Genomic DNA, 26,154 nt, shown 5'->3' with positions numbered 1-26,154 from the left:
ACTAATTACTTTATTATTATCTTTTTTCCCCCCAAACACACACTAATTCCTTTAACAGATCCACCAGTGTTTTTACTTTATGATCAGGTATACAACTTATTACAAAAGGCAATGTGTACATTAATTGTACTAAGACCTCAGGGCTCAACACATTTATCAAATTGATTTTGAGCACTGAGTTGTTTTCTTTTTAAGATCAGCTTATGAAGTTTCTAAAGATAACCTCTTTTTTTTTTTTTTAATTAAGAATAGGAAATAATTATCTATTTTTCTGCTTTTTAAAGAGTGAATTAAGTTAATGTTTATTGACTGAGCTTTAAGATGTCGGGGGGGTCAGGCACAGTTCTTCTACCTAATTTGTAGTACTTTTTATTGCAGTCTTTTGTCTTCTGGTGCACCTGATGTACAAGAGAAACTCAAATTCCACAGTTTAAATTCTAGACCCTTTAGTCAAGTGGTGAAATAGAGAGAAATAAATATTCTGAAACACCAAATAAAATTCAGCTTGGATAATGACATTTTTAGCCAGTAACTTTATTCCTGTCAGTTACCTAGGCTGAATACTAAAAGAGCTTACAAAAGAATCTTCTGTGCAACTTAATTTCCTCCCATTGCTCATGGACTGAAGTCTGAACTTGCTGTAAAAGTAGCAAAACAAAGTGATTCAGATGCTTTAGCATTTACCTGATTGTGCTACGCAATTTTGCAGTTTTGTGTAACAGGGGTAAGGAGCAGTGGGGACAATAGCATAGCCATGGAAAATTATTTTCCCCATCAGGAGAAGCTTGAACTGCAAGAAAGCTAGGATAAATAACAAAGAACTAAAGAACTGAGAAACAATTTTCCAACTGCAAGGGAGTAAAAAATGATACAATGCATGATGAACCAAACACAGAGGCTTTCTTTTCGATGCAGTGTGCAAAGGAGAAAACACAACTCTCTTTGACAATGACTGAACAAATGCACTGGTACTGTATCTGTGATATTTTTCAAATATTAGTAAATAAAATTTATGCCAACAAGGGAGTCAAATCTCCTCTCCTGGGACAAAAGATGCTTTTGCCTTGATGGCATGATGTCCACAATGCCTTCCATTATACCTGTTGCAGAGTATGTGTTCCCCTCCCCTAAGGCCTAGGGTGGCTGGGAACATGGATTGAATTAATAATCTGAACAAAGGTAATTTACTGGAAAGGAGCAAGAAAGTAATGAACACAACTCAAGCTTCAATGCCTTTCCAACCAGGGAATGCATTTTCCAAGGGTATATGTTTTCCTCTCCTTTCTATATATTTTTTTCTGTAGTTTGCACTGTTATTTGCTAAGCATCTTCTGACAGGCAGCTTACCTTGGCTTGCAGTTTTCTGACGGTTTTTTGGCTTTCCTCTGACTCCAGAATTCCACAAATATATTAATAAATGTAAGAAGCAAAAATCCACAGGATAAAACACTTTGTCATCTCAGTGACATTGGACCTTTCTATCTGTACAGATGTGTGCCAGACAAAAATCTAGGAAATCCATTAAAGAAGCTTAAGAAAGGTAAAGTTTATTTTTTCCTTCTCCTTTTGATAAGAACCTGTGTCTTGTTTTTAAAAAAATTAAGAAATAATAAGTTTGTAACAATCCCTATCAAAATCTTTTACAGTTTTCTATGGGATGAGGTAATATTTCTGTTCCAACTTGTTTTAAAGCACATACAATTTCATGGTTTTCCTGGTATTGGCATAACACACCACACTGCAGACTCAAAACATTCAAGGTACCCTGGCAGTTCAACAGCAAAATTGTTGTTAAATAGCACTAAGATAGTTTATGTTTGGACAGCTTCAATTTTGGAAACTAAAAACTGTCATTATGAAAATATAATTTTAATATTTTTCTAATCAGAATTTTAACACCATCACTCTAGAGGAAACTTTACTCTCTCTCTTCCACCTCTATTTTAAATATTTTCTGCTACCGAAATATTGATATTTCCTGTGGACCAAAATTTTTGGTTTCTATCACTGGACTTAACTGTGTGTTTATACAGACAAAACTGTAAGGGCACTGGCAACACCTTACATAGTCTTCACCTTAAGAGGAGAGAATGCTCCTTCACATTAATATTTTGACCAGGTCAAGCAGTTCAGCCACCAATCGCCCAAGTTTCCAAGCTTCAGAATAGCTGTTCCATTTATTTCATTGCCTTTCAAATGCATTAATTTACATAATACTGTTTTGTTGCCAGACAGAAACATATATATGAACCTCTGAGTGGGAAAGAATGGCCTGTTCAGTCCAGTCCTCTGCTCAGTTCAATAGATACAAAGTTCTTGAAACTGCAAACCACTAGCAATGCACACCTGTAACAGTTACCAATTAACAAGTTCACTTGCCAGCTAGGTGGCAGAGAAAAAAACCTCAGATGATACAGAAAGTAAATTTCCTGGATTTACAGAAGGGAGATGGCACCTTGACTGAAATGGTGGCCTGGGGGCACCACCAGCAAATACTCCATACAGTGCAAAAGTTCAACAAAAATGATTCTGCTCAACATTATCAGAATTAATTAACTGGGGCTACTCTGAGCAACAGTAAAGTCAGGATACTGGAATATCTTTTTTTTTTTTTTTTTTTTTTAAACTACCCAATATAAAATTTTAAATATTTAAAATGTTCCCTCTGGATTTTGTCTTTCTAATATGAATTTCTGAACAAAGTTACCCAGAGTTGTTTGACTCCAATTCCTGAGGCTCACAAAATGGGCAATTTACCCATAGGATTTACCCTCTTTAGAAAGATTTGGCAGTGCCTTCCTCTTTAAGATGAAACTCCTTTGGATATCATTACAGATCAGCCAAAGATTGAGAAAGGAGTTACATTCTACCTTTTTTATCATGATCGATGTTTTAACGTAAAACAGAAAAGATGATGGAGCAGCACAGCAGTGATTTGACATGGCATGAAATAAATTTCCATAGTAATTTCTTGTGTTTGCTGATATTACATACACTATGCCGTAACAGTCGCTGGAAAGAAACAGCAATAATCCAAATAAATAACTGATGAGGTCAGTTTTTTGTACTCAGAAAATGATCTTTAATTACACACAAACATCACTTCCAGCAGTAGACATCACTTCCAGCCAATAGAGCAAATGAGCATGAAACCCCCAAGTTCCCTGCCATGTCTACATTTTCCATGAAATAAAGATACTTGAGGTACAGAGAACATTTCTAACCGCCATTCACCAAATATGGATTGTAGTTTCTGGGCCAACCTACTTTGAATACATCTATTTTAGAATATACAGTACTGTACATCAGGAACTGCTTTCTGGAAACACAGATTCATTCACAAATGTTAGATGGTTGCTATGGTTCTCTCTACTTAATCTTTCCTCTTAGTGATTATTAACAGCCTGAGGCTTCTAACACAACCGCACAACTCTCTCTGTATTTCTATCTTGTTATTTAGGATACATGAGGAAAAAAAAAAAGTTTAATCTCAAGTTTCAATTCTCTTCCCCTCGATTCACTGTAAGCCATGTTGATCATAGAGATACACTTTCAAAACTGCAAAACAACACCAAGTTCAAACCCGCACACTCTACTCTTCAAACATTTGAACACTTTTCATGAAAAGGGTGCACTGGTTTTTTGATTTGGAGAAACTGTCTGCTGCATTACCACTCTCCAGTCTACCAAAAAACATATTTCCATTTTCTGTGGATCTGTTAAAAAATGGAGGTATCATGCAAAGCTGAGACATACACATTTTGCAAAGCAGCTTTTGTCACTTGGTGAACTAGAGTCAAAGAGCTGTGTGTAAAAATAAGAAAGCCAAAGAAATGTGTCTCCTCATACTTCTGTCCAAAACTTTTGTTTGTGTCAGAGGTTTATTTCAGTGCCTACTGATAAACTGCATATTGCTCAAAACATAGCCTTTCCCTGATGACTAAGAAATTGGCACACAGACACCTCTGGGATACAAATCATCATGCCTGGTGTCTAAGTGCACTGCTAAACACTTAAATACCTCCACCTTAAGCATATGAATATCCTGTAGCTCTGAAAGTAACATCTGCCTTGTGGGGAGGAAGAAACATTAACTTTTCCACAAGAATGAGAAACTGTAAATTACATACATTGGTAAATGTAACTCAAGTTCTAAAACAAAACTATTCTATATTCAGACAGCAAGGCTGCAATTACTTAAGCATATATTAAACTACTGATATGGATTAAGCGCTTAAACAAGTATTTTCACGAACACAGAATCACAGAATTCAGTCCTAGATAGCCTCTGTTATGAACCAGTTTATACTAGTGTAACTTTTATTGATACATCATTTCAAGCACTTGAACAAGAATCTTGTAGAAAGAGACTCTATAATCCTGCAGATCAGAAGTGGAGGTAAAAACAGAAGACAGTTTCCCAAACTCCTCCTTTTAAAAGACCAATTGTCAAATTTCTTAGAAGTCACCTATACTTATGTACTTTGTATCACAGAGCAACAGTATTCCTCCAATGCTAGTGAGAATAAAAAATATGTTTAGCTTTTTTTAAATAAGGATTAAGTTTGGTCCAAAAGTGGCATGTTATAAATAGAAGAGATATACAAATCAAAGAAGTGCTTGAAATTTCATACCATCATTACTAGTACTGTATGTCAAAGACAAAGATGAATTTGGGAAAATTGGAAAGCTTGGAAAAATGTATGAACACTTATGAATCAGCCTGCAAATTATGCCCCAGTCCATTCATTACCTTGGCCTTCATCTTAATATACAAAGGATGCATTTCTGTGGAGATGAAGGTTCCAGGAATTTCCATCACTTACAATTACTCTGCTATACTTACCTTATTTCTATCCTTGTTACAGATTCTCTTGTAGTCATACAAAATACAGTGAATTAAAAAGATTTTCCACATAATTAGAAGTTACTTGGAAAGGATATTTTTCAAGGACCAGAAAATGGGTAACATCTACATGAAACATTTTCTTGCACTGTTTCACCTCCGATTTCTCTACTTTGTACTACTGACTGCATGTGTGGACCACAGATTTCTTTATTATTTTGCACAAGTTATGAGTTTAAAAATTGAGTTTAAATAATAACAACTAATGAGTTTAAATAATAATACATAACAGAAATGGTATAGGAATATATAAGAATATTCTTACTGTTCTGCACCGTAGCACTCCTATTCTTTGTTGTCATCATCTGCCCTGCAAAGTATTGCCTGTATAATTTATTATTATTATTTTTTTTATTTTAATATATGTTGTTGTTGTGGTTATTATTATTACACAAAATATTAGGAGTATTATTATAATGTACAACACCATGTGGAAATAACCACCAGAGTTCAGGGTCCTGCTGCACTAGATACTACACTCTCCAAAGCACTTTTGTCTTCATAAAGATGTAGCCACTGTCTGTTCACAGACAGAGAATAAGTTTAGTAAGTATCCTACACTGTACAGTACTACTCACTCCATATTTTGGAGAACTAAATGCCTTACCAACTTTTTGCCAGCACTCCTCTGTAAAGTCTGGTATATTTTATCTTGAGAATTACAGCAATCATAATAAACCACACATTCCTACTGTACAGATAAACATTTTGTACAAAATCAAAAACACTAATGGACCTTGGAGTTCACATTAACAGCCAAAGCTGTAAAGCATTCTTTCTAACACACTATAAAATATTTTCCTCTCCTCACAGTTCACAGTGGTCAGTGTATCTGTTCCAGCTTCTGTGAATCCATAATCACGTGTTTTTACCATTGTTTTTCAAGTAGCATTTGAATTAATTATTTATTTATATAAATGTAATTTCTTCTTTATGCACAATCCAGGATATTTCACGATATAAATCCTGGAATGTAGCAATGGCTCCAGTCAATGATGTGAAAACTAACGGTTAAGCAATTTCCTAACAATATTAAAAAGCATATTTCTTTTTAATTTGGAGAAGGGGGGGATGGATCATAAGGGGCATAAGGAGTATTTTCAACAATGTGAAGATTCACCCAGGGCATTGCAGGCAGCAGTCCTTCCCCTCAATCACCCTCTGAGGCTAGATCACCATTACACATCTGGCCAAGTTTTCCATCTTCCGTTTCCTTCCCTCCACCCTACTTCAGTGGAGGCTGGAACTCTATCAGTGCTTATTTAAATGAAAACACCTTTATTTTTTCAGCTCAGCAATACAATAACATGTGGTCTCTTGGCAGCTACACTAGCACACAGGATTAACCAAGTCAGGACAGACAAGTTGTCATGAAGTCCAATATTCTGCTTCAGCATTGGCTAATAATTGCTGCTCTAACAGAAAGTGAAAAATCCCTATAATGTAACTGAGCAGTTGTATAACACTGCACGAGGCAGAATAAAAATGTATTCCTAATTCTAGCAGGAGATCAGTTTTCACCTAAGGAGTGTAAGAAGTTTCTTCTTACTTCAGTTTAACTAGTTATATATTGATGGTCAGGAAATTATGCAAACCTATTTTTAATCCATACACAGCATATGAATCAAAGACTAGTCTGAAGAGATACTTCTTAATAATTGGTGCTAGCTTATTGATCTCTCTTTTCACATGCTACCGTCAGAAAAGGAGATGATCTATTTATTTTACCTTATAAAAAAATGCCTAGGACACTCCCACGTGACCATTTAACCTTTTTTATAATAGTTAGTCCTTCTTCCAGGAGTTTCTCATGGAAATGCATCTTCTTAATACCCTGAAGATCACTGAGAATTTCACTTCTATTTTACCCTAATGGAGCATCATGGAGTGCATAATGGAGCATCAGTGTTACTGACTTATCTGACTGCAAAATTTGCTGGTAATGCAGTCTAACTACAATTGCATGTGAGCAACATACTTTGTTAAAATGCTGATGATACACTTCAAGTGGCATCTAGTGAGAGGGAGAAAGAAACGGCAGAGGACAGGTGGAGGAAGGTAAAAAAGAAAATATGCATCACAGGTGAAGAATCACATTATCCGTCTAGGAACAGGACAGTTGAAATGTCTGCTAATTCTTATTTAATCCTGCTTATATACCTGACAGTGATTCTATAATCTTAACTGTACTTAGAGTTTCAGTAGTCAGAAAACATCAAGAAGGGAGTGTGTGCTATGTTTAAACTGGGATACTTAGACACTACATGGGGTAACTTTAGATTATGTTGCTAGGCCTGCTTCTGCAGCTTATATTTCTTTAAGGATCAGGACTTAAGTGAGCCACACCAGAAACTACAGGTGGCTTCTGGATCTGTCCGTGTCCCTGAGCTCAAGTGGTGATATCTCACAGTATGTTTTTCTGCCCCCTCAAAGTAGGCACATACTTCTATATTTTATTAAGTGGTGGGGTGGGAGCAGTGGAACTCCACCAATAACTGTTCCCAGAACACACTAGACAGAAGAAACACCCAGCAGCTCCACACTCACATTCAAAGAAAATAACTTCGGTCTCCACCACCAGAAACACAGCCAACTATAGTAACATGAAACAATTATAGAAGCAATAAATTAGGATTAGGACCATTTACAAAAATATTTTGATACTGAGGACACAGTTTACTTTATTCAAACAGCTTGCTTGAGATTGAAAGGACAAGGAAGGAATTTTAAGGAGCCTAAAATGTTTTTTAAGTCAATGGCTGTAGCCTCTGGTGTGAAAAAGGAGTAAGTGATTATGTCAACTGCCCACTCATCAGCATTCACTCTCCAAACACTCATCTGGGCTGTGAAAATAGGTTTCAAATTACTTGCAAAATCATATCTATTACAGTGTCCTCTAGCAACAGTATATAATAACAGTGAATGCTGGATTTATTATAAAGGAGGGAAAAAGCAGGTGGACAAGAATGCAACCTCTAAGTTTGTGCAGCATGTCCTCCTGATCACACTATCTGTGCTATGCTGTCCTCCCATTCCCCTCAGAGAAGCATCTCCTTCACTTTCCCTTTCTTACGTTGCATTCTCATTTGCTTAGAGAATACAGTTTTGCAGCTATAAAACCTTTCTGCAGCACAGTGTTTGCTCTTTCTGAAGCTGAAGAAATGTGTGTTGCAGAGTAGCCTGAGCTATAATCTTGATACTCTTTAGGTTTTTTGTTCTTATCTTCTTTTATTGCCTGTGATATCTGCTTTGTCATATTTACAAAACTCTTATCATAAGAATGGTATTAAGCAACTTTTAATAAGCAATAGAAAACCCAATAGAATGTGTATACTGGATAAAGCACACACCTGTTCCACAGTGTGAACAGTGGACAGCAGCTAAACCAATAGGATGGGACCAGCTGAAAGATGAGTTAATGTTAGAATTACTTGACAATCAAAGAACAATTTTTTCCAGGAATCATGTAATATCCAAAAGAAAGAGCTTTCTTTCAGAAAAAAACCAACCAACCAACAACAACAAAAAACAAAAAAAAAAGCAAACAAACAAACAAAAAAAAAAAAAAAAAAAAAAAAAAAAAAAAAAAAAAAAAAAAAAAAAAAAAAAAAAAACCCATAATTTTGTTCAGTGAAGTCAGACTAGAAAATAAATGGATTGGGATATTTCTTTTGATGCAAAAAACCCCAGCCATTTTTTTCTTCAAAACATTAAGAAAGCAGGAAGCATAAGTCTATTAGATTCTTTTGTATACATAAATTGAGATAATACTGTTATATTTCAACTCACATGAAAGAAATAACCTTTGTAGTACTAAACTTTTTTCTTTCTATATAAAAGAACATTTTTTAGATAATCAAAGGACTCTGGTCCTAAATCAATCTAACTTCTAAAAAACTTTGATCCCCATCCCCTACTCTCATCCTCTATTTAAATCCATTAAGTATTCAGACTTTTCTTGTATTGGTACCACTTTTAGGTTGTCTTGCAAATGGATTGAGCGATTAAAATTCAAAACAAAACAAAACTAAAAAACCCACTCCACAAACATCAGAAGAAATTACCAGCTGCCTTAACACAAATTTTATAGCATTTTCTACACACCACTCCTAAAATGCCACCCTAGTGCCACTCATACAAAGGACTTCAGATTAAATCAGCTATTTCATATTAATTCTTTCCTATCAGTATTTGAATTAAACTAAGGCACTTGAATGCTAGAACTTGTTCCAACTACTTGAATGATATGTCCCCCTTTCAGACTTTGAATAAAAATGATTAGCAAGTAATTTATATGTTGGGGGAAAAAGTAAACACTATGTATTAAAGAATGAGCATTCATAGGCCTTTTATAATCCCCTATATTAATGAATCATTCCTATTCAAATGGATCTGACTCACAGAACAGAGCTGTAATAAATTTTAACTTTAGATATGGTTTCATTTTGGCTGAAGAAGTTACAGCTAATTACAAGACATTTTAGTACCACTGATATGTAGAGTCACCTAAACAGAACCTAGTCCACTCATATGTGTAGCATCTCATAAAAAACCCCAGGTGTCTAAAACTGAACAACTGAAATTCTGAGGCAATAGCTCTAAGAAAAGAGTTTTAAGGATTAGTCTTACTACAACATTAATCCCTGCTGTCAAGATTCTGTGGGTTTTGGTGCTGAATGTTGTGGGGGTTTTTTCCCCAATTTGAAGCCTTAGAATTTCTGGGGACTTACTGTTTTTTGAATTCTCAAATAAAGGTGGCAGCAGCAATCCCTTCATCTTCAGAGGTGTGTGGGGAAGCAGTTAAAATCCCAGCAGCCCAGCTACTTAGCAACATGAGTCACCATGAACATTGTCTGCACCAATTCCACTTTAAATACAGAGTTCATTTAAAGGTCTTTCTCCAGTTATTCAGAGTCAACTTGAACTTTGTACTTACCCAAGAGATAACTTCAACCTCTGTAATCACAGTCCATGAGAAGCATTTAACACTGTCTGACACTAAAGATAGCCCATCAGATGTGTCCAGAAAACAATTTTCTTGAGAACTAGACCTTGATAAGGAACTTGTTGCCCTCAAAAACCCCAGAATTAATATACTTTATGTAGGGAGTTAAATTTCTTTCACAAATATATGTTTGATATTAAAATGTTCTTCACATATATATCAACATTGACTCTATAATGCACTCAAAGCAAAACAAAAGTAAAAAAAATTTTTTGTCTTCACTGGGGATGAGGGTGTGGGGTAGAATTTCATCCATCTAGAAGAAAATTATGCTGACATTATCTTTTCACGCATGTACTCTGTTGATGTTGTAAGGTGCTTCCATAACAAATAGCCAAAAAGAAACAAAATGTCTGTCCTCTTTTTTACTGAAGCATTGGGGAGTCACAGTTATGCATCCATATTTTACTCCACACACCAGATGTACAGATTTGTAGTAATCACAAGAAAGGTAGTTCCATGGGGTACAAATTAATCATTGTGTCTTATATGACACAGAAAGGTTTCTTTGGAAAATTACATCACAGAAATTTTATTCTTTTTATTGTGTTTATCATAACTTATCACTGCATAATTTATGTAAAAAAAAAAAAAAGACTGCTAAGAAAATATTTTCTTTCCTCCCAGTGACAAACTAAAGACAGCGTCTGTATGTTTCCTCTTGAATATACTTGTTTCAGTCTTGTCAGACTTAGCCAAATCTTTTTAATTTTTTAACTCTTATGCACAATTTTCTAACAATATATTCATTAGGAAGCATATGACTGCTAAAGCAGTCTGGAATACAGTTTCTGCAGAACCTTGATGTTCTGTGGATGGAAGGCAACAGCTCAGTCCCAGCAGATCCAAAGTGAAAGCAAGTAGCTTACAGAAACACGAGGGAAAAGGGAGGCAGTGAATTTTATACATGTGGCTCTGAATAGTAAAGCATCATACTAAGAACCTCAGAGTGAGAACATTCCCGGTATTAAAAGTACTGAATTTGACATGAAGAGATAAAAAAAGTGAATAGATTCTACCCTAAGTTAGCACTGACAGTTGCCTTCAGTTTAACTAATTTTCTGAAGGCAAAAGTTCTACATATTACACATATTAAGTAGACAAGCTTTTGAAATTCTTTCAAAACATTACAGGCTAATGCTTCACTTATACAGATAAATGAGTAGATTCACATCTGCTGCTGCTAAAAGCTCCCCTCCTCCCCCAAAAAAAACAAAACAAAAAACCCACGGACAATACAGACTACAGCTGTTAATAATTTAAATTATTAGAGGACTAAAGAGAGCTGGAAATTAGTGTAGCTATCCTATATGAAGATGATGGTACAATGGTATTTATTATCCAACTATTGTTTAGTTCCACATTCTTTTACTCCTGTATTTTATCCTTATCATCTTATCTACAGTAATTGCACTTTGGATTTGTGACACATTTCTGTGTTTTATAATATGTAATAAAAGTCAAACAGACTGTAATCATCTGATGATTAGAAAGAACAGCTGCAACCACTATTAACATGAACAACTAGAGTCACTCTGTGCATAGGGAGAGAGCAAGTTTGAAACATACTACTATGTAAAAGCAAGATTTTTTTCTTTTCCTTTCCTATTGCAGCCTTGCATTGTAAAGCTCCAGTGTACAACCTATTCACAATATCAGGCTTCCTTTTAAGGCCAGCTGTGGCATCCATATTCTTCCTGGAAGAAAACTATATCTGTGTCTTCCTGTCACAGAGGAGCTCATCAGAAAGCTTTATCACTTCATGTTCTCAGCTACAAAAAGCAATAAATTTGGACAGCAACAAACAGCTGAGCAAAAATCAGCTCCTGGTCAAGAAGAGTCATGGCACCTCCCTGACAACAGAAATCTGGCACAGAAATCTAATGGTTTTATGATTAAAACAGCATTGAGGGGCTACCATCATGAAAATAATGACCTTTCTTATCAGCTATCATAACAGCAGAAGAAAAACTGCATTGCTATTTCATCAGAAAGGGTAAGTGTACGAGATCCAAATCCACAATGCCTCTGTTTGCTAGAAATTCACTGCAACTTCTATCACGTGAACAGTACTGCAGAAAACACACAGGAGTGGCATCCTTCCTTTTGGTGTGTTTAGTTTGCTGGGGGATTTTTTTGCTCATAACCTTTTCTTTTGCAAGTCACAGCTGAAATCAAATGAAGTGTATGAGACTGAAATTACTGCAATATTGCAGAGGAGGTATATATCCATATTATCAAGCAAATAACCTAAATCTCTTCTAGATATATGCAGGGATCTGGTTTTCATGAAAACTGGAGTTTGTGTTCACTTTGGAAAGGACACAGTGGGATTTTTAACATTTTGTCCATAGAAAAGATCAAGTGCAGATGAAGTAGATCAGTGGTTAAAAAAATCATTAGCTGTCTTTTAAGGAATGTAGAGATGATCTGTATACATTTCAAGCACATCACAACTTTAAAACCAGGATAAAAATCACCTGGTGAAATACAGGCAAAATATCAAAATTTTATTCTGAAAAACCTGTCATTTAAACTTTGTTTCTAAAACATACAGAATACAGCAATCATGCTTAAGACTGATGAGAATTAGCACAACATGCACATTAATGCTGTTTCTGGTGAGTATGGGTCAGGATGGCTGGTCTTAGACATAGAATTTATTGTAACGCATTAGTAAATATTTTAAGTTGAACTGCAAGTAATAACAGAGTGAAAAAAAAAGCCATGTAGGGTCATTTCTGATTCACTTTAAGGAAAATATTTGAAGTAGAGACTCGACCTTCAATATATCTGTAAAATGTGATATTTGTTCTAGATGAAAAGACTTCACTGAATAGTTTGAAATGTCAGAACTGACTCTGGAGAAAACCAGGCGTGGAGGTCATTCAGATACAGGGAAAAACTTGCCATAGTTTGAGGATACATCTATGACATTTTATATTCATCACTACCATTCTATGTCTGTTATAGAACTATGTTAAACAAAAAAACCCTTTGCAGCTGGATATCTTCATCTTTTATTTTTCTCCAATGCATGAGCAATATTTGAACTACTATGAGACTTAAAAACTGCTATTTATCTTAAACCTTATATACTTCAGCCTATTCTCTTATTGGTTCTGTGAGCTACACTGCAGGGCACTATAGCCTACAAGGATGATGGAGAAAGCTCTGGCATTACCAGAATAAGAAGCTTAAGAAACAGGTAGAGGAACTGAAAACTGTGACAATGACTACTGCAGATAACTCATACACAACTGAAGGGAGAGGAAGAGATCCTGATACACTCTTTGCACTGTTGCATAGAAAGTCTAATGACATGCTGCAGTTTTAACCCACTTTCGGTCATAGGTCAGAACTAAAGGTATAGAGTCATAATAGATTTAATTTCATATTTTAATATTTTAATTTCATATTTTCATGCTGTCGTTTGTCATAAAAACTCGCCTTTGTTGAGTACTCTAAAGCAACAATACCGATTTGCGTGTTTCAAGATGGCAGAAACACAGTGATAAATAAATAGTATGGGATCCAGTCAATTAAAAAAACCCTAATATTTCTACAAAAAATACTGGAAAAAGGATAAAATAATTTTATTACGAACTCTAAGAGGTAAGAAATGCAAGACATAAGCCATAAAGAGATAATACTCTGATAACTGGTAACTTACTTGACCTGGGTAGAATTATTTTACCTATTTAATCTCTCTGTGTTTTACATCTTTTCCTCAGCTCATCAGTTTTTATACTCCCTTCACATCAAATAAGGTGAACTTTCTCTTCCTTTACTGAGCTTGTTACCGAATTTAAAGCTCAGAGGAATCCTAGCTACATTTTTTTTCTTTTGGTTGAAATCAACAATACAACTCTCTTTTTCAGGGGGTCATATCTTCCAAGCCAAAAAGCCCAATATTTCCTCAGAAGCACACATACCAGGAACTGCGTTCATACAACTTCCTGACAGCCCTGCACAAATACTAGCATGATAAGATTACAACCAAGGGAAGATTGTGAATGATTTATTACTGTTTCTTGATTTGTCAGTACTTTTGTATTCAGCACATTGATTACTTAAAAGTACTCCAATTACAATACTATTCTAATTACAATATTATAAAATATTTTGACTTATCTTACTTTTCTTTTTGCAAGTGGACGAATGAGTCACCCTACCTGGATTTTCTTTCACTTGCCACTTCACTCTGCCATATGCAAAGAAAAGAAAAAGCAAGCTAAGTTTTCACTTAGAGAAAAGAATTATTGTGCAAAGGGAGTGCACTCATCTGAGCAAACATATGCTTATGGTATTTAGTATCTTAATTCTATTTGACATCCCAGGATAATTATTCCCTTCAGAATTATGAATGAAAGTTATTTATCCATCTGTTATGAACTTCTGCTCCCAAATTAAGGATAAATGCAAAAGTAACCCCTAAAAATTCAAATTTGTTATCAAAAGTTGATATTAGATATAAAAACAATGGAGTATCAGTTAATAAGAAAGCAAGAATCAAATCAAATGTGTATATGAGGTACAAAAAAATAAAACTCGAAACAGAAAAACAAAACAAACAAAACCAAATTACTTTTACAGAAAAATCCTGTGTGAATTACCTCTCCAGGAACATAACAAAGGAGAATATGCCATTCAGATGACATATTTTATCTGTTGCTTAATCTACTGAAGAGTTCAGATAACGTGCGATTATTGACACATCAGATTTTTTTACGATGTGTTGCTGCAATGACCAACAGGTACAGAATACAAGAGTTTAAGACCTCTCCCCTTTCACCCACCCACAGGAAGTATATAGTCAGCCTCCACTGCCTCACAAAATACTCAAAACATTATCAACCATGGCTTGCTTCAGAATGACATCTATCCTGATGCCTGTTATGTCACAGTTCTTTCTCTTCCAAACTATAAATGAGTAGTACAAATGAGATTCAGCTGAGAATCATGGAAGGAAGCAGAGATTCCACAGGTACTACAGACACCTGGGCCAGTGATTGAGGTGGCAGTCAGGGAAAAAAAACAATACCACTGAAGAATGTCAACTAGCACAATACTGTAAGTGCTGCTTGTCACAGAAAATAGAGAATGTGACCATTTAAGGCCATTAAAATATTGTGGAGTAGTGTTTGTGGGGGTCATGAACAGGGATGAATCACTTTTTGTCAAAACCTGAATTCCACTTCAGGTAACTTGTTTACCCAGATCTTCTCTGTAAATATTAGACATTCATTCTTCTAACATTCCACCAAGAACTTTTTTCCCAGATATTGAAACTTTTACTTGAGAGACAGATTAAATAAGTCACATTTTTGTATCATTATATATCTATGGCCTAGATACTGAATGCAGAAGTAAAAATGGAGGCACCCTGGAGCTTTCAAGCATGAAAACCTTCTCTAGCACTGCAAAAGAAAATTACAAACCAATACTTTAAAATATGCGTTTTATAAATATATGGACATGCATGTGTCACATTTTTGCAAACCTCAAGCTTATTTTCATTCTCCAACAACCTCTTTTCATATTTTCCATAAGTAAAAGGGAAAGTAACTTACTTGCAAATGTCATCTTCTGGGTCCTCAAGCCCAAATCTTTCATCAAAAGTAAGCTGTATCCATACATTTTCATCTAGTGCTACTAATCTCCACACTAGTACAGTATTGCGTGGGTATGTGTGTGGAAACTTGGGGCTGTGAATACTTCCATTAGTAGTCACAGTAATTATCTTCTCATGGTGAGGATCCTGCACACCTATAATAAAGACACAAAACAGGTGCATTAATACTCATTCCTTCTCCTTTCCCCGAAGTGTTCGAATAGAATGCACAGATAAAGACACTTTTGTTTGCTTTTCTTCATCTTGTGAGAATTTCTGTTTGGAAAGTCCATATAGTACAAACCACCTGAAAATCATAAGTATTACTTTCATGGCAAAAAGTTATTCAAACCCAAGTCTCAACTGCTGTTCAGAATGCATTTGGTGAGCAGCAGACATGCCTTTCAGAGCCACAACTCTCTTCACATTAACTCAAGAAACCTCATTCTCAAGCATCCAATATTCACAGGAATTCATATTCAGCTGCTGAAATCAGCACATACTGGGTATTTAGCTGCAAAAAGAAAAGGTACTGACCTAATCTGGATAGAGTTTAACCTTGTGACATACAAAGATGAGAACTCTAACTACAAAATTTATTTCCTTAAGCATGTTGAATGAAGACAACCTCTCTATGCTATAGCACATGACTTTATTATCTTTGGCTTTTTCTAAAAACCTGTATACAGTCAGGCTGAGATTTCAGTCAGTAAATTATAGGGACTCTCAGAGTTACTTTTGTAACAAAATAAAGTTGTAGGTTTGTACTGCAGAGTTAATATTGCTTTGTTTTCAGCTATTAATTGTCTTTTTAGTTAGAGACTTTATCCGATTTTTCTGATTTTTTTTTAATAACCAGCATTACGGTAATATTCATTTAAAGCTATAAATTACATACATACTTCAGTCTACTATGAAAATACACACTGCAATTGTACCTTATTATTGCTACATATAAAGGTTGACAGCTAAATGAATGTCGTGCAAGAAAAGAAGGCCACAGAAACTGCATTGCTATTTTAAAATAATCTATACTTAAACATAATTTAAAGTCTGACACTCTTGCTTTCTATTCCTTTGGATTTGTGCCTTCCACTTGTGGTATGAAACCAGTAAATTTTCTTTTAAGTAGAATGGATGCTTATATAAAACTGATGGAGTGTGGTCTTACCCCTGTCCCCACACACTTGCAGAGGACTGACTGCAGTAAGAGAGGACAGCGTGCAATAAGAAGAAAAAAAGGCACAAACCCAGAATTCCTAATTTAGATACTTCATTGGGTTTTTGTTAGCTGAGTCACAAGCATTTTTCTATAATGTACAGTCTGTCAGCTGAGAGCTGCATGTGAAACACAGGAGCCAACAATAACAAAAATTACTTTCCCAGAGATTAGTACACCAGAGCGCTATTTCCAAAGTATTCAAAGGACCACCATTTCAGAGAAACATGTCAAAGCACGGTATCTGATGACACTAGTCAGTGGTCCATTTTGTCTTTAAAAGCACAAACATTATTACAAAGCAGGATATATTTCACAACATATTAAAAAGTGTTTTGTTTTGCATCATCAAGACATTGGCAACAACAGCGCTGCAAGTGAGGACTGTAAATAGTCCAGGCATATCAAATGAGAAGTCGATAAAAAGGGGCAAGAAAATGAAAAGACGTGGCAATTTATTCAACAGAAATTATTGGCACCTCCAGTAACTTCAAGCTCCTCCATTTGTAATGGAAAAATATCTACTTACTTTAGCACACAACAGTGTTACATGAACATATCAAATTCCCACACACACACCACTTGCTCCATTTCAAATATTTGCTCTCACACAATGGAATTTCTTCCCTTACAAAAGAATTATTTTGTATGACTACAAAAGCGAGTAATTGCTGTCGCTGGAGAATGAAGCTTGTTATTTCTCTAAGCTTCAATATTCCTTTTTATCTGTTCTACATAAATTGTTCCAGTGTACCTCAAAAAACTATCCTCGTTCTACTGAGTTCATGGATGTTCTGAAAATTTCTTTATGGTAGGTTGTGTGAAAACCACAGGTACCTGAACACAGTTGAGACTATAGTATCTGTTCTTTGTGGAATGACTTTGAAATTTCTGCCTTTATTTTCGGTATAAATCAGTCCAAGTTACACTTAAAAGAGAGTAACAAGCTCACTCAGATTTACACTGGTCAGCTGTGTAACTCCCAAGCTATATACATAGCTGCTGTGAACTGTCTGCCTTTCTACTAACAATTATCCTCTGCACCCTTACCCTGCCTTACAACTGTCAAAAAAAAAAAAAATTAAAGAAGATTATTACTGTACAAACAGCATTGAATAAATCTGAAGCATCAGTTTAGGCAAGGACTGAGATAGGCACCACCTTGGCCAGGAGGCAACAATAACACGCAAGGGAAATGGGGACAAGACAAGGACCAAAACAATGTATTTGCATCTTCAGTAAAAAGCTTAATCAGATGATGAGAAATTGAGAATCACTCAAGAGAAAGTCCTGGAAATAAGCCAAACTAGAAAGGAAAAATCCCTGACTTTACCCAGGGATATGACACGGTTACTAGGAAAGGACAGCACATGCTTAACGTAGCCTGAAGTTGAAGTATGAGTCCCCACAGTATCTTTTGATGTGGTAAAAGATGCTATCACCAGATTTATATGTCTATCAATGTGAAAAGTCTGCCCCTGAAAATAACAAGATTCCAGGCATTCTGAAAGCACGGTAGTGCCTAACCCTTCCACCAATGTGGTAATGCAGATGAAAAACCACAGTATCACCAAACAGATCAGCAAATGCCACTGTAAACTGAAATTAAACCCACTGACTAGACAAGCTCATTCCTGCCTACTTCAAAGTAGGTCTCTTTCCCCATGGGCACAACATATTTCACTAAGATCAGTGCTGACACTTTTTAAATATAGCAAATAACTACTTCTTAGTACATTGTAATCTCTACATTTTAGCAAGGGTCATGGGTAAAACTCAGACAAATGCATACAGTTCAGGAACAGAAGAGGAGCTGCAGCAGAAAAGAGGAGCACCATGAGTGGAGTAACGTCCTCAGCACTGATTTACCTAAAAGGTCACACAGTACCACTAAAATTATTTTTTTTAAATCCTTTTGTTAAACTACAGTAATTTCACAACAGGACAAGAGTACTGCTAATCACACAGTGTTAGTATAATATTTGGTTAATTTCATATTGTAGCCCTAAATTATGAAAAACAACTTCTAGGCCTTCAGAAACAGTATTAGCTCATGTGTGTTTATTACTGCTTAAAAAAAAAGCCAAATTCAAACATAAATCTGAACTCCAAACATTTACCGATTAACATTAGAGATTTTTTACATATATACAGTCATGTTGCAGTTTGAGTCCCCTGCTTTGACAGTAACTAGTTATTCATTACCACAGAACTTCAGAGGAAGCAGGGTTTTTTAATTAAAGTAATTGAAAAGATTTCCTGACAGCATTCCCATATAATTTTTATAACACCCCCATATGTACAGAAACTACAATTTCGTGCAAGAAATTCTTTGAAATGTAACATAACATGCCATTTCTTCCTTTTTCACCAGGCTTTCTAAAAGCGGTAAGCCTGCTTTTAAAAGTGGTAACTCAAGGGCATACAGGGGTACCTCCTTCTATCCTGTCTCTGGTTCAATTGCCTCCAGGCACTTCTTAGCTATTATCTGAGTGCAACAGTCAATTGAAATTTAACTCTTTCGACAGGCACAAAAGAAAAGCTAAAAAGTCATCTGTTATTGAAAGAAAATTGAAGACAAATAGCTCTGTTCAATATTGTATGTACACAAACTCGCTATCAGGACAAAGCCACTCAAAATCATATAAATGCTACTTTCCAGGGACCTCTGGAGACCTCCAGGCCCAGCTCCTGCTTGAGTTACAGTTCCCACTCACACCAGAGCAGCACACTCATTTGAGGGTTGGCATTTTCTAGCCAATACTCAACTTCCCTCAAGGTTGGAAATGCCACAGCGCCTTGGCATAACTTGTTCCAGTGCTGCACTACTTCTCTAGGTAAGATGTTTTTCCTAATGCCCAATCTAATCCCCCCAAGCTGCAATTTCTAGTTTTTTCTTTTTTGTTGTTGTTGTTGTTGTTTTTGCTTGTTTGTTTGTTGGTCTGGTTTTTTGTTTGGTTGGTTTTTTGTTTGTTTGTTTTTGAGGTTTTTTTGGTGGGGTTTTATGTTTGGTTGGGTTTTGGGGTTTTGTTTGTTTGGTTTTGGTTGTTGGTTGGTTTTTTAGTGTTTTGTTGGTTTTTTTTTTTAAGGATTTGTTCTGGTTTTACACTCTATACCTCTGCCAGGAAGAGTTTAACTTCTCACAGCCTTCTCTTCCCCAGACAAAACAAGCCATGACTCCTCACTGTCCACTCACTGCCTGCCATCAACCAGATGCTGAGCCTTCAAGCCTGGCCATCCCGTCAATTTTCAGCTTACCTAGCAAGCAGTCTGTTCTTACCAACCATTGTGCCTCAAGTACCACAAGAAATGTTTTTGAAGCACACAGGCTGCTCTTTCATTATCATTATTATATTATTTTTAAGTAGTAAGAAAAGAAAAATTAAAATTGGCTTGCTGTATCTCCTAAGATAGCTTTCCTGAGCAGTATGGTTTGCAGGTTTTGTGGGACAAATTTCTTGAGACAGATATAGCCTACTGTGGATTTTCCATTTTCGGTTGCTTCTATGGTATAGCTACCTATTTGAAATCTTGACATGATTCTTCAGGTATTTGTAAGAAATTAGAGAGAGAGAGAAACACATACCCATAGTACACACACACAATATACGCATATAATCTCTCAACCATCACAGCGTGATAAATTCAACTTCTAACTAGTAACCTGCTAATCTGCACCATTACTTATTACCTAAATTAGCAAATGTAAACAAATTCAATTTATAAAGTATTACATGGATGTAAAGTAACAAAGTAGAAACATGTAGGAGAAAGATCTTTTATATATAATAATAACATAAACAACTTGTTTACATTACTCTTCCCTCTGACACATACTTAACTCACACTTTAAAAGGCATGTGAAAAAATTCTGGTTCACACAACTCAGGATGAATGCATAGAGGACTGGATTTGTTTTAAAACCCACAATTTAACCTATTCCTTTTTTCTTCAGTTACTATTTTTAATTCAAACTTGTACTGTTACCTTAGGCACAGAATATCATACACTATTTGACTGCTGGCTAAAGGTCTTTCTGCCTTTCACATTATGTGAAGAACTGAACACAGATGAACTGAGCAGAGAAGTAAAAGTTTTCTAATCGATCTTCAGGAACCCTCAGTTCTGGCAGCTGGCCCAACAGGGAAGGACAAAAGGAAGAAAAAGAAAGTGGGAAGAAGGGAGTGGGAAAAAAAAAAAAAAAAAGAACAGAGACTGGAACTGCAGTAATAGATTTAATAAAGTTTCCAAACAGTTGTGTGACTTAAAGTCTTGCAGAAGATAATCATAACTAATCATAAACTAAAAACCTTTTTTGATTCCGAATTGCATCAAGAAACAAAAATCAGTTTATACTTTTACTTTACAAGTTTATATTTATAACCTTCAAGTATTCTGCCAGCACTTTGCCTAGTACTCTGGCTTCTGCTCAAAGGAGAGGATGGCAATTAAACAGGGTTTGAGTGTTTATTTTTTTTGTGCACAGTAAATCTTCTTGCATTAAAAGTAACCTCTATTGAGATCTGTTTTCAGACCAAACTTTTTGGAAGGTAGTTATGGTTCTGAACTTCTCAATACCTTTTAAAACTAGATAAATACTGCATTTTAGCCAAGATAAAGAATTCCTTTTGCTAAATGCTAGATGAGGTAACTTTTGGTGTTATCACACGCTCAGAGATCTAATTATTCTAGAGTGTTCCGATAAGCATTTATTCCAAAGTCCACAGGTAAAGTCTTGACTACACTGGAATCAATATTAAAGCTCCCATTGACTTGAATATGAAAGGAATTCCTTCTATACTAAACACATAAACCTACTATAATTATTTTATGATGTACTGATCTGCTTTCTTTATCCTGAAATAAATGGGATTATTGGTACATTGCATATTCATAAAACAAATACACATTCCAGTTATTAAAAAATTAACAAAGAGCTCTAGAATATGACAATTAGTAGTTAAACTTCTTATAACCAACATCCTTCTTTTCTCTTATGGATAAAACAAATGTCAAGGTCATCCTTTTGTTATTTTTTTCCTCATTTGTTCTTGTCTCAGTTTTTTTTTTGCTAATGAAATTATTATACAGTAAGTAACTATCACTTAACATACAGACTCTGGTCAAGGATTGCTCCCTGCCTCTGTCATATAGTTTGAGTGATCCGAGTCATCTCAGACAAAAAAGGCATCACTCACGGAAAGAAAATTCTGGCCTCTTCCCCAAACCCAATTATTCAGATATTTAACAAAATTAATCCAGAATCATGAGTTGTTCTGGAAGTGCACAGATAAAAAGAGGCAAGGATATAAAATTTCCAGCAGAAAGTGTTGTAGAAGTTTCACAAGCACTGTATTATATTTAATTCAAGTAAGATCTTTTTGTGGGTGCACTGCCATACAGAAATTCAAAGGTAGTAGTAACTGAGATTATACATGTTTACAAGACTGCAGATGGATTATAAAAGTCTTCTGGCTACATGCAGGTAGAATAAAACAGTGAGAAGCTAATCTGATTCTACACCTATAGTTTGTATGCAAGATAAAACACATCATGCTGCTAGTGATGCACAAATTTGACTTTAAATATTATTGCCAAAAGAAAGGTACTTCAAGAGAAGAATGATTTTTAGTTTCTATTTTTGATTAATCATAAATGGCTTACATAACAGCTTGGCATTTGACCCTCATCTATGTCATTACTGTATTAGATACAGCAAAATCATTCCAAGTGCAGCAGTCAGGATGAGTAAGATAGAACTAAATATACCTGCTGTGTGCACAGCAAAAGAACAGTTGTTAAACTCCCATTTTTCTTCATTTAAATGGTTCACAATTCATTTACATAGCAGTACGGTCTCTGTAACAAAATGGAGGGAGAAAGAGTGGAGAGAAGAGATAGGAAAATAAAATAAAAAAAAAAAAAATAAATAAAATAAAAAAAAAAAATCCACCATTCTGAGTGGATCACTCCCCCTACCACTGCAGGGATTGGCAGATAGTAAACAGCTCCATGATCAATAGTATCCAGGGCAGACAACAGTCATAATCAGCCTGAATACTTGACCTTCACTCATCAACAGCATGAGGTCATTACGACTTCCTCATCTTTCTACAAAAAGACCTCTCTTGACAATTTTCTTTTCTGCTATATTCCAGAGCATCAATCCTCTACATAATATGTAATCTTTTTTGTTTCCCATTTTCTCTTCCCCTGTGGAAGGGGGAAGTGTTTTACATAATGTCCACTCACAAGTCCCTCTACACAAAATGTCAATAGATACTGAAAATTGTTGAAGCTGAAACAAAGCCTAAAAGTATACAGTGATGGATCCATTTTCCAGGTGCATCTCGTGGAAGGCCAGAACATCAGGTTCAGTCTTCTTTGCAAATGAACAGATAAAATGAGTAGTCCTGAGTGATAACAAGCTCAGGAAGGGAAAGGCTTCTGAAAGCTATTTACCCAGGTTTTAAAAAAACACGTGATTAAAACTGTGTGGGATAGAAGAAATTTCAAGTCTCCTTGGAAAAGTACAACTTGCTATACATGAAAAATGTCAGTAGAAAAGACATGCAGTAAGATTTAAGAGAGAAACCAGGAAACAAACACAAACAGTAAGTCAGGAAACCAGAAAAAGCTTTTCCCAGCTGGAAATATTTATACTTAGTAAGAGATAAAAAAGTTATTTATTTACTTTATAAAGAAAGAAAATATATTTTTAGAATCTCATGTGTTTGGGAAGTTTGGGTGAAGAAATATTAGTGAGTATTTTCAAACATGTAATCTTTCCAATTCTGCTACTTAAAATAGCTGTTTGTTTTTTCCTCTGGGAGCTGATTTAAAAAAACTTTGAAAAAATATAACTTAATTCTTAGATGTAAACAAACATCAACAGAAAGTATAACTAAAAGTAGTATCTATGGCAACAACAGAAACTCAAGAGTATGTAAAAACCATCACATATGAATGCTCAGTCCCAGCACTTCCAATTTGTTTTCAATTTTATTACGACAGCACTTAGAAGCTACATCCAAAATTAGCTTTGTTAGTACTAAAGACCACACACATGCCCACACTGTATCAGTCAGTCTGTCTTGAAAAGCTGTACATACCAGCCGAGGTAGGAAGAGACAAGGAAACAGAGCAGTATTACCCTGATTTTCCAGGCTGTGCATGGCACAGAGTGGTTACAAGTGCATGTAGATAACTTTAAGAAAACAATGAAATTAACCCGGATCTCCTTTCATCTCAGTTAAAAGCATTCATTTCAAGGCCATATCTTCAAACCTACTTGTATCACATTTTCTAATACTAGCTATTACTCTCCATATGCTTTTAAATGCATGTGATTCATGTCCTTTACAGAAAAAATTCTTTAAAATCTGACCCATTTGAAATTTTCACTTCTTGGTCTTAAGTCAGAGTTGCTGAAAAGCAAGGCTTAATTTTATTTTGCAGCTTTTTTTTATGATTCCTTCAGTTTATATTGTGCAGCACTCGTTAAGAGCAGATACTAGTAAACATTTGGGAAAAAGATTATCCATGGTCCTTGTGGAATTCAGTCTGAATAAATAGACTCTATGGATACGGTATGTGTTAAACAGCTCTCTCTCATATTAGGTATTATTCAGAATGAAAAAATAACCCCAGCCTGATCACGTTTCAAGAGCTGGGGGGAAAAAAAGAGAAAAAGATAAAACTACTACCCTAATCTTTAGAAATACAAATCCTGAAATGCTTTAGTTTCATTTTCCATTGTTTTGCTACTTGCATGGATTTTATTTTTCTAATTCCTCAGACAGTAGAGTATGTTATAAATATAGCAATTCAAATACTTATGAAGATCATCAGTCCTATTCTAAGTTCTGAAAAGAAAGTGTTGCTCAAGACCATTCTGAAAAGCATTACTTCTAACATTTTTAACCAGAAAATTGCAGTGACAAAGTCATGTAAGAGGGGACATAAAAGAAAACCAAAGATTTAAGGATTTGTGCACTACAATTGAAGGTGTGAATGCAGCACACGGAGGGCTAGTTTTAACTACGGAGCCAGAGTATCTATTAAAATGAAGCCCATGTGACATTCCCTTCACTGTCAAAAATGCAGATGCTCCTAAGCAAACTACAAAGTTTGTGCCAAACTCTTTGCCCAGAATTGACTGTATTAAGAGTTAGGTAGGTAGGTAGGTAGCTTAAAGCTGCCTCAGGTTTGCATCACATATACAGAATATGTACCTCCAGCACATCCTTATGTTAAAAAGGCAAGAGAAACAAATCAAGTACTATAAAGAAATTATTTAGCATCTCTTCATGTATTTTCTGAACTGGATTACAGCATCCTTACAAATTCAGAGACAAAAACTCCCACATCTTTAACGAATATTAAAGGAAAAAATATTTTAGCTTCTATTAGCCTGCTTTTGCAAAAACAAATTTTTTGTAATAATATAAAGCCTTCATAATATAACACCTTCATCTTATTAAAATTTGATTGCTAGAAGATGATTTTGCAGAAAGTGGTCATGCAATATCAATACAGATTTGCAAACATGAATGCAGTGCAACTGTTATTGAACCAGAAGACCTTCAGGCAGACAGAGCTCAGCACAAAATCAAACTAGAAACACTCATTTCTAGTATCTTAGCATGGAAGGTTAAATCATGCAACACTAGAAAACTACCCTTCCATAACAGGATTTGCATGTCTAGAAGCAATGCAGAAAGGAAGCACGAGTCCAGCTACAGCAGACAGTCTGCCTTTCTGCAAGGAGAAAACGAGAAAATTTTGTACACTATGGTATCACCATATGGAGGAATAATACTTTTTACAACTCTGTTAACATGCATCTCTGATCCTCCAGGCCACTGAACTCATATACACATGAACGCCAAGGATATTTTTTACAGATAGTCCACAATGACAAGCATTTGATATTTAGAATAAGTGATGAGAATTTTCTTTGGATTGGATAAATTTTCTAGCTTCAGCAGGACAACTCTTGCCATTTTCTCTAAATAACTAAAATACTTGCCATTTTCAGGTAATTGCAAGTTGTACAAGCCTAATGGATCATTCAGCCTTTACTCTTCGGGGAAGTCAGATGAGCAATAACCTCACATTTGCAAACAATTTACCCTTATTTTACTCTGCCCTTTGCATTTTTCCAAAGATCATAAATGCACAATAAAGCATCCATAAGAGACCTGTATGCCACCGGCTAGTGTATTGCACGTGCCATTTTATGTAAAAACACTCCCAAAAGACCTTTTTGCTAACCTAGTATGGCAGGTGTCTCCGAGGAGGACTAAGAGCAGGGCCCAAACACCAACACAGTCACAATTTACGCCACTGAAAAGATGATATGCAATGGTGTTTTTAGAAACCTACTGGTATACTGATTTGGGCTTCAC

General features: G+C 35.4%; 1 protein-coding gene across 1 annotated transcript in view; it reads right to left on the bottom strand.

The window, feature by feature from the left end:
* Nucleotides 1-26,154, bottom strand: part of PDGFC (platelet derived growth factor C) — a 135,552-nt gene that overhangs the window by 48,056 nt on the left and 61,342 nt on the right. Inside the window, exon 3 of the mRNA XM_027882845.1 lies at nucleotides 15,485-15,680. Within this exon, the coding sequence (XP_027738646.1) occupies nucleotides 15,485-15,680 (196 nt within the window). The remainder of the gene's footprint in view (nucleotides 1-15,484; nucleotides 15,681-26,154) is intronic.

This window comes from Empidonax traillii, unplaced genomic scaffold, assembly GCF_003031625.1.
Source record: "Empidonax traillii isolate 1590-97213 ecotype Southwest subspecies unplaced genomic scaffold, ASM303162v1 scaffold112:size1231168, whole genome shotgun sequence".
NCBI lineage: Eukaryota > Metazoa > Chordata > Aves > Passeriformes > Tyrannidae > Empidonax > Empidonax traillii.
Note: the sequence above shows the minus strand (reverse complement) of the source record. Positions and strands in the feature narration are given on the sequence as shown.